Below are 15,266 nucleotides of genomic sequence, written 5' to 3'. Positions count from 1 at the left end.
CTCTCCCTCTCTCTCTGTCTCTCTGTCTCTCTCTGTCTCTGTCTGTCTGTCTCTGTCTCTCTCTCTGTCTCTCTCTCTGTCTCTCTCTCTCCCTCTCTCTCTCCGTCTCTCTCTCTCTCTGTCTCTCTCTCTCTGTCTCTCTCTCTCTGTCTCTCTCTCTGTCTCTCTCTCTGTCTCTCTCTCTGTCTCTCTCTCCCTCTCTCTCTCCGTCTCTCTCTCTCTCTGTCTCTCTCTCTCTGTCTCTCTCTCTCTCTGTCTCTCTCTCTCTCTCTCTCTCTCTCTGTCTCTCTCTCTGCCTCTCTCTGTCTCTCTCTCTGTCTCCCTCTCTCTGTCTCTCTCTGTCTCTGTCTGTCTCTGTCTCTCTCTCTCTCTCCCTCTCTGTCTCTTTCTGTCTCTGTCTCTCTCCCCGTCTCTCTCTCTCTCTCTCTCTGTCTCTCTCTCTCTCCTCTCTCTCTCTCTCTCTCTCTCTCTCTCTCTCTCTCTCTCTCTCTCTCTCTCTCTCTCTCTCTCTCTCTCTCTCTCTCTCTCTCTCTCTCTCTCTCTCTCTCTCTCTCTCTCTCTCTCTCTCTCTGTCTCTCTCTTAAAGGCTTTATTGCCATGGGATACCTGTTTACATTGCCAAAGCAAGTGAAGATGATAATAAACAAAAGTTAAATAAACAATCAGAAATCATTTAAAGTACAGGTCACAAATCTTACTGATGTGATGCACACTGTGGTGTTTAACCGAATAGATATGGGGTGGGTTACACCAATATGGATTAGCTCTTAAACTGGGTTAAATCCAGGTTTATCTGTTAATCTTGCTGCACCCAATTTTAAACATAGTTTTAAATGAATCCTAGTTCAATTAAATCCTTCCACTAATCTAAGTTTAGTTTTCACTCTAAACCTAGATTCATTTTACACCTGTTCCTCAATGATTAAAGAAAAGAAAAAAACTTAGATTGGAGATGAATTCTAAACTGCCACTTGAGGTGATTTAACTTATAAATTGATTTAAATATCTACTGTGGAGAGACTAACATGAGTACCTCAGACAATAATGGGCCTGATAACGGTAACATTGTAGTGAAGTAGAATTAACGTTATATTAAACGTGGATTACAGGCATTGATATTTACGCTTACTAAACATTGGTGGGTCAAATTGTCCGTCGTCATCATAGGGGGTTTATGGAGGGGCTGCTGGGGAATCATCTTGTATATTGTATGGGATGACAGGATCAATTCCCCCGGGCTTCTCCTCTGACGCATCATTTATGGCTTTTGCTCTTCTTTCTTTTTTTTCATCCAGCTTTCATCCGATTTGGGTCCCTCTTCTCTTTCATTGGTGTCGATCCATTACATTTTGTCGCATAAAATAGCCCAGGTGACTTCCTTATTTTTTGACAGTCGTGTTGTCTGTCTTTTTTTAATCCTCCAGTAACGTTACTAAATTCCTCCCGACAAAATAGTTTAGTTTTTTTACATAAGCGGAAGAAATGTGTTCTTTGACTTGCCATAGATCAGGTGGCTAGCGGACCAATGATACATGGCTAAATAACGTTAAGTAATGACAATAATGAATAATATTGTGTGCTAGCTAGCTTGGTTTAGAAACTAGCTAGCTACAGTAGCTAACACAGTCATTTTCTTTCTAGTACTTGGTAAATAAGGGATTTTAATTTCAAATCAGCCAACCCGTGACAACCCTTTCACCATGACAACCCTTTCACCATGACAACCCTTTCACGATGGAGGTGCAGTCACTTCTAACCTTGTTATTATTTTATCAAGGAACAGCAACTTTGTGGCCTCATTTGTCAAGTAGACTAGCTACTTTGTTTCAAATTCCTCATATGTTGGTGTAACACGTCACTAATCATAGTTTAAATGAAACACGGACGTGCTACCTTGTCCCAGACCTGCTGTTTTCAACTCTCTAGAGACAGCAAAAGTGATAGAGATACTCTGAATGATCAGCTGTGAAAAGCCAACTGACATTCACTCCTGAGGGGCTGACCTGTTGCACCCTTGACAACCACTGTGATTAATATTATTTGACCCTGCTGGTCATTTATGAACATTTGAACATCTTGGCCATGTTCTGTTATAATCTCCACCCGGCACAGCCAGAAGAGGACTGGCCACCCCTCATAGCCTGGTTCCTCTCTAGGTTTCTTCCTAGGTTCTGGCCTTTCTAGAGAGTTTTTCCTAGCCACCGTGCTTTTACACCTGCATTGTTTGCTGTTTGGGGTTTTAGGCTGGGTTTCTGTACAGCACTTTGTGGCATCAGCTGATGTAAGAAGGACTTTGTAAATACATTTGACTGATTGGTTTAAACCCGTTAATCATATATTTACTGATTCAGATTCTAAATTAAGTGGTGCCACACATCTCTAGATTAATTATAACCCTAGATGTACAAAACTTAGATTAGCTTTAATCCTAGGTTCATTTAAACCATGTTGATGCAACCTACCCATGAGAATTTATCAACATTGGGTTTGTTTTTCAATTCTTTGTGGATCTGTGTAATCTGAGGGAAATATGTGTCTCTAATATGGTCATACATTTGGCAGGAGGTTAGGAAGTGCAGCTCAGTTTCCACCTCATTTTGTGGCCAGTGTGCACATAGCCTGTCTTCTCTCGAGAGCCAGGTCTGCCTATGTTTTCTTAATTGTGGCTCAGTCACAGTGGTCAGGTATTCTGCCACTGTGTACTCTCTGTTTAGGGACAAATATTGTTCCAGTTTGCTCTGTTGTTCTGTCAACTCTTTCCGATGTGTCAAGTAAAATGTTTTAATGTAAGTAATGATTATGTTTCTGTTTTCTCGTGATTTGGTTGGGTCTAATTGTGTTGCTGTTCTGGGCTCTTTGGGGTCTGTTTGTGTTTGTGAACAGAGCCCCAGGGCCAGCTTGCTTAGAGGACTCATTTCTAGATTCATCTCTCTGTAGTTAAAGGCTTTGTTATGGAAGGTTTGGGACTCGTTTCCTTTTAGGTGGTTGTAGAATGTAATCAGAGTATAAGACATTGGGTGGTCTAAACTGACATATGGTTTTAAGATGGTCATACTTAGGATAATTTAGCTATTTGATTTGGACCTTTAGGACCCCTTTAGGTATCAAAAAATATATATCCAAAATAATTAGATAAATATTAATTCAAATCAGATGTTATTGGTCACGTGGTTAGCAGATGTTATTGGTCACATGGTTAGCAGATGTTATTGGTCACATGGTTAGCAGATGTTATTGGTCACACGGTTAGCAGATGTTATTGGTCACATGGTTAGCAGATGTTAACGGTCACATGGTTAGCAGATGTTATTGGTCACACGGTTAGCAGATGTTATTGGTCACATGGTTAGCAGATGTTATTGGTCACATGGTTAGCAGATGTTAACGGTCACATGGTTAGCAGATGTTATTGGTCACACGGTTAGCAGATGTTATTGGTCACATGGTTGGCAGATGTTATTGGTCACATGGTTAGCAGATGGTTTTGGTCACATGGTTAGCAGATGTTAATGGCCACATGGTTAGCAGATGTTATTGGTCACATGGTTAGCAGATGTTAATGGTCACATGCACATGGTTAGCAGATGTTATTGGTCACATGGTTAGCAGATGTTAATGGCCACATGGTTAGCAGATGTTATTGGTCACACGGTTAGCAGATGTTAATGGTCACATACACATGGTTAGCAGATGTTATTGGTCACATGGTTAGCAGATGTTAATGGCCACATGGTTAGCAGATGTTATTGGTCACATGGTTAGCAGATGTTAATGGTCACATACACATGGTTAGCAGATGTTATTGGTCACATGGTTAGCAGATGTTAATGGCCACATGGTTAGCAGATGTTATTGGTCACATGGTTAGCAGATGTTAATGGTCACATACACATGGTTAGCAGATGTTATTGGTCACATGGTTAGCAGATGTTATTGGTCACATGGTTCGCAGATGTTATTGGTCACATGGTTAGCAGATGTTATTGGTCACATGGTTAGCAGATGTTATTGGTCACATGGTTAGCAGATGTTATTGGTCACATGGTTCGCAGATGTTATTGGTCACATGGTTAGCAGATGTTATTGGTCACACGGTTAGCAGATGTTATTGGTCACATGGTTGGCAGATGTTATTGGTCACACGGTTAGCAGATGTTATTGGTCACATGGTTAGCAGATGTTATTGGTCACATGGTTAGCAGATGTTATTGGTCACATGGTTAGCAGATGTTATTGGTCACATGGTTAGCAGATGTTATTGGTCACATGGTTAGCAGATGTTATTGGTCACATGGTTAGCAGATGTTATTGGTCACATGGTTAGCAGATGTTATTGGTCACATGGTTAGCAGATGTTATTGGTCACATGGTTCGCAGATGTTATTGGTCACATGGTTAGCAGATGTTATTGGTCACATGGTTAGCAGATGTTATAGGTCACATGATGGGCAGATGTTATTGGTCACACGGTTAGCAGATGTTATTGGTCACATGGTTAGCAGATGTTATTGGTCACATGGTTAGCAGATGTTATTGGTCACATGGTTAGCAGATGTTATTGGTCACATGGTTCGCAGATGTTATTGGTCACATGGTTAGCAGATGTTATTGGTCACATGGTTGGCAGATGTTATTGGTCACATGGTTGGCAGATGTTATTGGTCACATGGTTAGCAGATGTTATTGGTCACATGGTTAGCAGATGTTATTGGTCACATGGTTAGCAGATGTTATTGGTCACATGGTTAGCAGATGTTATTGGTCACATGGTTAGCAGATGTTATTGGTCACATGGTTAGCAGATGTTAATGGTCACATGGTTAGCAGATGTTATTGGTCACATGGTTAGCAGATGTTATTGGTCACATGGTTAACAGATGTTATTGGTCACATACACATGGTTAGCAGATGTTATTGGTCACATGGTTAGTAGATGTTATTGGTCACATGGTTAGCAGATGTTATTGGTCACATGGTTAGCAGATGTTATTGGTCACATGGTTAGCAGATGTTATTGGTCACATGGTTAGCAGATGTTAATGGCCACATGGTTAGCAGATGTTATTGGTCACATACACATGGTTAGCAGATGTTAATGGTCACATACACACGGTTAGCAGATGTTATTGGTCACATACACATGGTTAGTAGATGTTAATGGTCACATGGTTAGCAGATGTTATTGGTCACATGGTTAACAGATGTTATTGGTCACATGGTTAACAGATGTTATTGGTCACATACACATGGTTAGCAGATGTTATTGGTCACATGGTTAGCAGATGTTATTGGTCACATGGTTAGCAGATGTTATTGGTCACATGGTTAGCAGATGTTATTGGTCACATGGTTAGCAGATGTTATTGGTCACATGGTTAACAGATGTTATTGGTCACATGGTTAGCAGATGTTATTGGTCACATGGTTAACAGATGTTGTTGGTCACATGGTAAGCAGATGTTATTGGTCACATGGTTAGCAGATGTTATTGGTCACATGGTTAGCAGATGTTATTGGTCACATGGTTAACAGATGTTATTGGTCACATACACATGGTTAACAGATGTTATTGGTCACATGGTTAGAAGATGTTATTGGTCACATGGTTAGTAGATGTTATTGGTCACATGGTTAACAGATGTTATTGGTCGCATGGTTAACAGATGTTATTGGTCACATGGTTAGCAGATGTTATTGGTCACATGGTTAGCAGATGTTATTGGTCACATACACATGGTTAGCAGATGTTATTGGTCACATGGTTAGCAGATGTTATTGGTCACATGGTTAGCAGATGTTATTGGTCACATGGTTAACAGATGTTATTGGTCACATACACATGGTTAACAGATGTTATTGGTCACATGGTTAGTAGATGTTATTGGTCACATGGTTAACAGATGTTATTGGTCGCATGGTTAACAGATGTTATTGGTCACATGGTTAGCAGATGTTATTGGTCACATGGTTAACAGATGTTATTGGTCACATGGTTAACAGATGTTATTGGTCACATACACATGGTTAGCAGATGTTAATGGTCACATACACACGGTTAGCAGATGTTATTGGTCACATACACATGGTTAGTAGATGTTAATGGTCACATGGTTAGCAGATGTTATTGGTCACATGGTTAGCAGATGTTATTGGTCACATGGTTAGCAGATGTTATTGGTCACATGGTTAGCAGATGTTAATGGTCACATACATATGGTTAGCAGATGTTATTGGTCACGTGGTTAGCAGATGTTAATGGCCACATGGTTAGGAGATGTTAATGGCCACATGGTTAGCAGATGTTATTGGTCACATGGTTAGCAGATGTTGTTGGTCACATGGTTAGCAGATGTTAATGGCCACATGGTTAGCAGATGTTATTGGTCACATGGTTAGCAGATGTTAATGGTCACATACACATGGTTAGCAGATGTTATTGGTCACATGGTTAGCAGATGTTATTGGTCACATGGTTAGCAGATGTTATTGGTCACATGGTTAGCAGATGTTATTGGTCACATGGTTAGCAGATGTTATTGGTCACATGGTTAGCAGATGTTATTGGTCACATGGTTAGCAGATGTTATTGGTCACATGGTTAGCAGATGTTATTGGTCACATGGTTAGCAGATGTTATTGGTCACATGGTTAGCAGATGTTATTGGTCACATGGTTAGCAGATGTTATTGGTCACACAGTTAGCAAATGTTATTGGTCACATGGTTAGCAGATGTTATTGGTCACATGGTTAGCAGATGTTATTGGTCACATACACATGGTTAGCAGATGTTATTGGTCACATGGTTAGCAGATATTATTGGTCACATGGTTAGCAGATGTTATTGTTCACATGGTTAGCAGATGTTATTGGTCACATGGTTAGCAGATGTTATTGGTCACATGGTTCGCAGATGTTATTGGTCACATGGTTAGCAGATGTTATTGGTCACACGGTTAGCAGATGTTATTGGTCACATGGTTGGCAGATGTTATTGGTCACACGGTTAGCAGATGTTATTGGTCACATGGTTAGCAGATGTTATTGGTCACATGGTTAGCAGATGTTATTGGTCACATGGTTAGCAGATGTTATTGGTCACATGGTTAGCAGATGTTATTGGTCACATGGTTAGCAGATGTTATTGGTCACATGGTTAGCAGATGTTAATGGTCACATGGTTAGCAGATGTTATTGGTCACATGGTTAGCAGATGTTATTGGTCACATGGTTAACAGATGTTATTGGTCACATACACATGGTTAGCAGATGTTATTGGTCACATGGTTAGTAGATGTTATTGGTCACATGGTTAGCAGATGTTATTGGTCACATGGTTAGCAGATGTTATTGGTCACATGGTTAGCAGATGTTATTGGTCACATGGTTAGCAGATGTTAATGGTCACATGGTTAGCAGATGTTATTGGTCACATACACATGGTTAGTAGATGTTAATGGTCACATGGTTAGCAGATGTTATTGGTCACATGGTTAACAGATGTTATTGGTCACATGGTTAACAGATGTTATTGGTCACATACACATGGTTAGCAGATGTTATTGGTCACATGGTTAGCAGATGTTATTGGTCACATGGTTAGCAGATGTTATTGGTCACATGGTTAGCAGATGTTATTGGTCACATGGTTAGCAGATGTTTTTGGTCACATGGTTAGCAGATGTTAATGGCCACATGGTTAGCAGATGTTATTGGTCACATACACATGGTTAGCAGATGTTAATGGTCACATACACACGGTTAGCAGATGTTATTGGTCACATACACATGGTTAGTAGATGTTAATGGTCACATGGTTAGCAGATGTTATTGGTCACATGGTTAACAGATGTTATTGGTCACATGGTTAACAGATGTTATTGGTCACATACACATGGTTGGCAGATGTTATTGGTCACATACACATGGTTAACAGATGGTATTGGTCACATGGTTAGCAGATGTTATTGGTCACATGGTTAGCAGATGTTATTGGTCACATGGTTAGCACATGTTAATGGCCACATGGTTAGCAGATGTTATTGGTCACATGGTTAGCAGATGTTATTGGTCACATGGTTAGCAGATATTATTGGTCACACGGTTAGCAGATGTTATTGGTCACATGGTTAGCAGATATTATTGGTCACACGGTTAGCAGATGTTATTGGTCACACGGTTAGCAGATGTTATTGGTCACATGGTTAGCAGATGTTATTGGTCACATGGTTAGCAGATGTTATTGGTGACATGGTTAGCAGATATTATTGGTCACACGGTTAGCAAATGTTATTGGTCACATGGTTAGCAGATGTTATTGGTGACATGGTTAGCAGATGTTATTGGTCACATGGTTAGCAGATGTTATTGGTCACATGGTTAGCAAATGTTATTGGTCACACGGTTAGCAAATGTTATTGGTCACACGGTTAGCAGATGTTATTGGTCACATACACCTGGTTAGCAGATGTTATTGGTCACATACACATGGTTAACATATGTTATTGGTCACATGGTTAGCAGATGTTATTGGTCACATACACATGGTTAGTAGATGTTAATGGTCACATGGTTAGCAGATGTTATTGGTCACATGGTTAACAGATGTTATTGGTCACATGGTTAACAGATGTTATTGGTCACATACACATGGTTGGCAGATGTTATTGGTCACATACACATGGTTAACAGATGGTATTGGTCACATGGTTAGCAGATGTTATTGGTCACATGGTTAACAGATGTTATTGGTCACATGGTTAGCAGATGTTATTGGTCACATGGTTAACAGATGTTAATGGTCACATACACATGGTTAACAGATGTTATTGGTCACATGGTTAGGAGATGTTATTGGTCACATGGTTAGCAGATGTTAATGGTCACATACACTTGGTTGGCAGATGTTATTGGTCACATACACATGGTTAACAGAGGGTATTGGTCACATGGTTAGCAGATGTTATTGGTCACATGGTTAGCAGATGTTATTGGTCACACATTTAGCAAATGTTCTTGGTCACATGGTTAACAGATGTTATTGGTCACATGGTTAGCAGATGTTATTGGTCACATGGTTAGCAGATGTTATTGGTCACATGGTTAGCAGATGTTATTGGTCACATACACATGGTTAGCAGATGTTATTGGTCACATGGTTAGCAGATATTATTGGTCACATGGTTAGCAGATGTTATTGGTCACATGGTTAGCAGATATTATTGGTCACACGGTTAGCAGATGTTATTGGTCACACGGTTAGCAGATGTTATTGGTCACATGGTTAGCAGATGTTATTGGTCACATGGTTAGCAGATGTTATTGGTCACACGGTTAGCAGATGTTATTGGTCACAGGGTAAGCAAATGTTATTGGTCACATGGTTAGCAGATGTTATTGGTCACATGGTTAGCAGATGTTATTGGTCACATGGTTAGCAAATGTTATTGGTCACATGGTTAGCAAATGTTATTGGTCACACGGTTAGCAGATGTTATTGGTCACATGGTTAGCAGATGTTATTCGTCACATACACCTGGTTGGCAGATGCTATTGGTCACATGGTTAACAGATGGTATTGGTCACATGGTTAGCAGATGTTATTGGTCTCATGGTTAACAGATGTTATTGGTCACATGGTTAACAGATGTTAATGGTCACATACACATGGTTAACAGATGTTATTGGTCACATGGTTAGCAGATGTTATTGGTCACATACACATGGTTAACAGAGGGTATTGGTCACATGGTTAGCAGATGTTATTGGTCACATGGTTAGCAGATGTTATTGGTCACACAGTTAGCAAATGTTATTGGTCACATGGTTAACATATGTTATTGGTCACATGGTTAGCAGATGTTATTGGTCACATGGTTAGCAGATGTTATTGGTCACATGGTTAACAGATGTTATTGGTCACATGGTTAACAGATGTTATTTGTCACATGGTTAGCAAATGTTATTGGTCACACGGTTAGCAGATGTTATTGGTCACATGGTTAGCAGATGTTATTCGTCACATACACCTGGTTAGCAGATGTTATTGGTCACATACACATGGTTAACATATGTTATTGGTCACATGGTTAGCAGATGGTATTGGTCACATGGTTAGCAGATGTTATTGGTCACATGGTTAACAGATGTTAATGGTCACATACACATGGTTAACAGATGTTATTGGGTCACATGGTTAGCAGATGTTATTGGTCACATGGTTAGCAGATGTTAATGGTCACATACACATGGTTGGCAGATGTTATTGGTCACATACACATGGTTAGCAGAGGGTATTGCTCACATGGTTAGCAGATGTTATTGGTCACATGGTTAGCAGATGTTATTGGTCACACAGTTAGCAAATGTTATTGGTCACATGGTTAGCAGATGTTATTGGTCACATGGTTAGCAGATGTTAATGGTCACATACACATGGTTAGCAGATGTTATTGGTCACATACACATGGTTAGTAGATGTTAATGGTCACATGCACATGGTTAGCAGATGTTAATGGTCACATGCACATGGTTAGCAGATGTTAATGGTCACATACACTTGGTTGACAGGTGGTATTGGTCACATACACATGGTTAACAGATGGTATTGGTCACATACACATGGTTAGCAGATGTTATTGGTCACATACACAGGGTTAACAGATGGTATTGGTCACATGGTCAGCAGATGTTATTGGTCACATGGTTAGCAGATGTTATTGGTCACACGGTTAGCAAATGTTATTGGTCACACGGTTAGCAGATGGTATTGGTCACATGGTTAGCAGATGTTATTGGTCACATGGTTAGCAGATGTTATTGGTCACATGGTTAGCAGATGTTATTGGTCACATGGTTAGCAAATGTTATTGGTCACATGGTTAGCAGATGTTATTGGTCACATGGTTAGCAGATGTTATTGGTCACATGGTTAGCAAATGTTATTGGTCACACGGTTAGCAAATGTTATTGGTCACACGGTTAGCAGATGTTATTGGTCACATGGTTAACAGATGTTATTGGTCACATACACCTGGTTAGCAGATGTTATTGGTCACATACACATGGTTAACATATGTTATTGGTCACATGGTTAGCAGATGGTATTGGTCACATGGTTAGCAGATGTTATTGGTCACATGGTTAACAGATGTTAATGGTCACACACACATGGTTAACAGATGTTATTGGTCACATGGTTAGCAGATGTTATTGGTCACATGGTTAGCAGATGTTATTGGTCACATGGTTTGCAGATGTTAATGGTCACATACACATGGTTGGCAGATGTTATTGGTCACATACACAAGGTTAACAGAGGGTATTGGTCACATGGTTAGCAGATGTTATTGGTCACACAGTTAGCAAATGTTATTGGTCACATGGTTAACAGATGTTATTGGTCACATGGTTAGCAGATGTTATTGGTCACATGGTTAACAGATGTTAATGGTCACATACACATGGTTAACAGATGTTATTGGGTCACATGGTTAGCAGATGTTATTGGTCACATGGTTAGCAGATGTTAATGGTCACATACACATGGTTGGCAGATGTTATTGGTCACATGGTTAACAGATGGTATTGGTCACATGGTTAGCAGATGTTATTGGTCACATGGTTAACAGATGTTATTGGTCACATGGTTAACAGATGTTAATGGTCACATACACATGGTTAACAGATGTTATTGGTCACATGGTTAGCAGATGTTATTGGTCACATGGTTAGCAGATGTTATTGGTCACACAGTTAGCAAATGTTATTGGTCACATGGTTAACAGATGTTATTGGCCACATGGTTAGCAGATGTTATTGGTCACATGGTTAGCAGATGTTAATGGTCACATACACATGGTTAGCAGATGTTATTGGTCACATACACATGGTTACTAGATGTTATTGGTCACATACACATGGTTAGCAGATGTCATTGGTCACATACACATGGTTAGCAGATGTTAATGTGAGTGTAGCGAAATGCTTGTGCTTCTAGTTCCAACCGTGCAGTAATATCTAACAAGTAACCTAAGAATTTCCCAACAACTACCTAATGCACACAAGTGTAAAGGAATGAATAAGAATATGTACATATAAATATATGGATGAGCGATGGCCGAGCAGCAAGAGGCAGTAGATTGTATAGAGTACAGTTAAGGGGGAGCGAGGCCTAAGAAGGTTTTTATAAATAAACATTAACCAGTAGATCTTGCAGCGGGTATATAGAAATGACCAGTTTACAGAGGAGTATAGTGTACAATGATGTGTCCTATAAGGAGCTTTGGTGGAAAATCTGATGGCCGAATGGTAAAGAACATCTAGCCGCTCGAGAGCAACCTTACCTGACGATCTATAAATTATGTCTCCATAATCTAGCATGGGTCGGATGGTCATCTGAATCAGGGTTAGTTTGGCAGCTGGGGTGAAAGAGGAGCGATTACGATAGAGGAAATCAAGTCTATATTTAACTTTAACCTGCAGCTTTGATATGTGCTGAGGGAAGGACAGTGCACCATCTAGCCATACTCCCAAGTACTTGTATGAGTTGACTACCTCAAGCTCTAAACCCTCAGAGGTAGTAATCACACCGGTGGGGAGAGGAGCATTCTACTTACTGAACCACATTACCTTTGTTTTGGAGGTGTTCAGAACAAGGTTAAGGGCAGAGAAAGGTTGTTGGAAACTAAGAAAGCTTTGTTGTAGAGCGTTTAACACAAAATCCGGGGAGGGGCCAGCTGAGTATAAGACTGTATCATCTGCATATAAATGGATGAGAGAGCTTCTTACTGCCTGAGCTATGTTGTTGATGTAAATTGAGAAGGGCGTGGGGACTAGGATCGAGCCTTGGGGTACACCCTTGGTGACAAGCAGTGACTGAGACAGCAGATGTTCTGACTTTACACACTGCATTCTTTGAGAGAGGTAGTTAGCAAACCAAGCCAAAAACCCCTCAGAGACGCCAATACTCCTTAGTCGGCCCACAAGAATGGAATGGTCTACCATATCAAAAGCTTAGGCGGTGACATCATTGAGGACCCTTAAGGTTGCAGTGACACATCCATAGGGCAACAGCTCTGGGGCAACAGCTCTAGGGCAACACCTCTAGGGCAACAGCTCTAGGGCAACAGCTCTAGGGCAACAGTGTCTAGATGGAATTTGTGTTTGTGGTTCTGGCAAATTGACCCTTTTTGGAACCCCATTAGTTTGGTCTTACTGAGATTTACTGTCAGGGCCCAGGTTGGACAGAATCTGTGCAGAAGATCTGTAGGCCCTCCTTGATTGGTGACATAAGCACCAGATCATCAGCAAACAGTAGACATTTGACTTCAGATTCTAGTAGGGTGAGGCCGGGTGCTACAGACTGTTCTAGAGCCCTCGCCAATTCGTTGATATATATGTTGAAGGGGGTAGGGCTGCATCCCTGTCTCACTCTACAGCCCTGTCGAAAGAAATGTGTGTTTTTTGCCAATTTCATCTGCACACTTGTTGTTTATGTACATGGATTTCATAATGTCGTATGTTTTACCCTCAACACCGCTTTCTATCAATTTGTATAGCAGACTCTCATGCCGAACTGAGTCAAAAGCTTTTTTGAAATAAACAAAGCATGAGAGGACTTTGCTTTTGTTTTGTTTGTTTATCATGTAGGGTGTGCAGGGTGAATACGTGGTCTGTCGTACGGTAATTTGGTAAAAAGCCAATTTGACACTTGCTCAGCACATTGTTTTCATTGAGGAAATGTACAAGTCTGCTGTTAATGATAATGCAGAGGATTTTACCAAGGTTGCTATTGACACATATCCCCCGATAGTTATTGGAGTCAAATTTGTCTCCACTTTGGTGGATTGGGGTGATCAGTCCTTGGTTCCAAATATTGGGGAAGATGCCAGAGCTGAGGATGATGTTAGAAAGACAATTGAAATTTGTGATCTGTATATTTTATCATTTCATTTAGGATACCATCAACACCACTGACTTTTTTGGGGTTGGAGGGTTTGTATTTTGTCCTGTAGTTCATTCAATGTAATTGGAGAATCGAATGGATTCTGGTAGTCTTTCTCTCTCTCGCTCTCTTTCTATCCTTCTCTCTTGCTTTCTTTCTCTCTCTCTTTCTCTGTCTCGCTCTCTCCCAGTACAACCACAAGCTTCTCTCCCCCCCTCCCCCTCTCTCCTTCCCTCTTCCCCGTGCCTCAATGGTTAGGCTATATATTCCATACTCACCGAAACTCCTTCAAATGAGCTGGTGTTTAGGGCACGGTAGATCTCAGCGGTGATATCTCGGTTGTTGTAGTTGAAGTCTTCCAGCCTCCGGCCCTTGGCCTTCAGGGGCCCCACGGTCTTGTTGAGGGCCAGAGCCAGGGCCCACACTGCATCGTAGGCCAGAGGGGCCTCCTGGAACCCCCCCGTCTCCTCTGGGTTCTTACCCCCCAACTTAGACATCAGCTGGTTCAGAAACTCCTGAGACGTCTGGAGGAAGAGAGAGGAGGAGGGCTTAGAACTGTGTAGGTGTGGGGGGTGCACAGCTGGGAGCACCAGGGTGACATCCTGTTTCACCAGTGGGGTGGGGTGGGGTGGGGTGTTTGGGGTGTTTGGGGGGAGGTGTGCACAGCTGGGAGCACCAGGGTGACATCCTTTTTCACCAGTGGGGTGGGGTGGGGTGGGGTCTGTCTGGGAATAGGCCAGATGTTCTTCTGTTCTCTCTAGGATGTGGGGACACAGGCACCCCCCCCCCCCCACACACACACACACACACACGCCTGATGAAATGAAGGAAATCTGTTTCATGGTGCCTCCTGTAATAAAAGATGAGAGGTGGGGTCGGTGTTGTGTTTTTGATAGTTCATCCTGAATGGAGAGAGAGAGAGAGAGGATATTTTCCCAGAAGTGGCAGAGGGCTTGACAGGAAGGGTAGCTGGCAGAGGGGTTGACTCTCTCTCTCTCTCTCTCTCTACACCTCTACCTAATCTGAATGAGACATCTGTCTCTCTCAGTGTGCGAGGAGCTAAGGAGAGACATAACAGCTCTGTAAAAGGATATGTGTCCCAAATGGCGCCCTATTCCCTATGTAGTGCACTACTTTTGACCAGGACCCATATAGGGAATAGAGTACCATTTGTGATGCACCCTAGAATGAAGTCAGCTATTACTTAGCATCTGAGGGAAGGCTGTGTGACCTGGCATCAGGAGAGGAGGCTGTGACCTGGCATCAGGAGAGGAGGCTGTGTGACCTGGCATCATGAGGGGAGGCTGTGTGACCTGGCATCAG

The 15,266-nt window shown here is 41.5% G+C and overlaps 1 protein-coding gene across 1 annotated transcript in view; it reads right to left on the bottom strand.

Annotated features, from left to right (window-relative positions):
* Window positions 1-15,266, bottom strand: part of LOC127909989 (gamma-aminobutyric acid type B receptor subunit 1-like) — a 187,901-nt gene that overhangs the window by 123,314 nt on the left and 49,321 nt on the right. Inside the window, exon 7 of the mRNA XM_052472833.1 lies at window positions 14,222-14,467. Within this exon, the coding sequence (XP_052328793.1) occupies window positions 14,222-14,467 (246 nt within the window). The remainder of the gene's footprint in view (window positions 1-14,221; window positions 14,468-15,266) is intronic.

This window comes from Oncorhynchus keta, chromosome 20 (assembly GCF_023373465.1).
Source record: "Oncorhynchus keta strain PuntledgeMale-10-30-2019 chromosome 20, Oket_V2, whole genome shotgun sequence".
Lineage (NCBI taxonomy): Eukaryota > Metazoa > Chordata > Actinopteri > Salmoniformes > Salmonidae > Oncorhynchus > Oncorhynchus keta.
The sequence above is the reverse complement of the archived record's forward strand: the minus strand, read 5'-3'. Positions and strand labels throughout refer to the sequence as shown.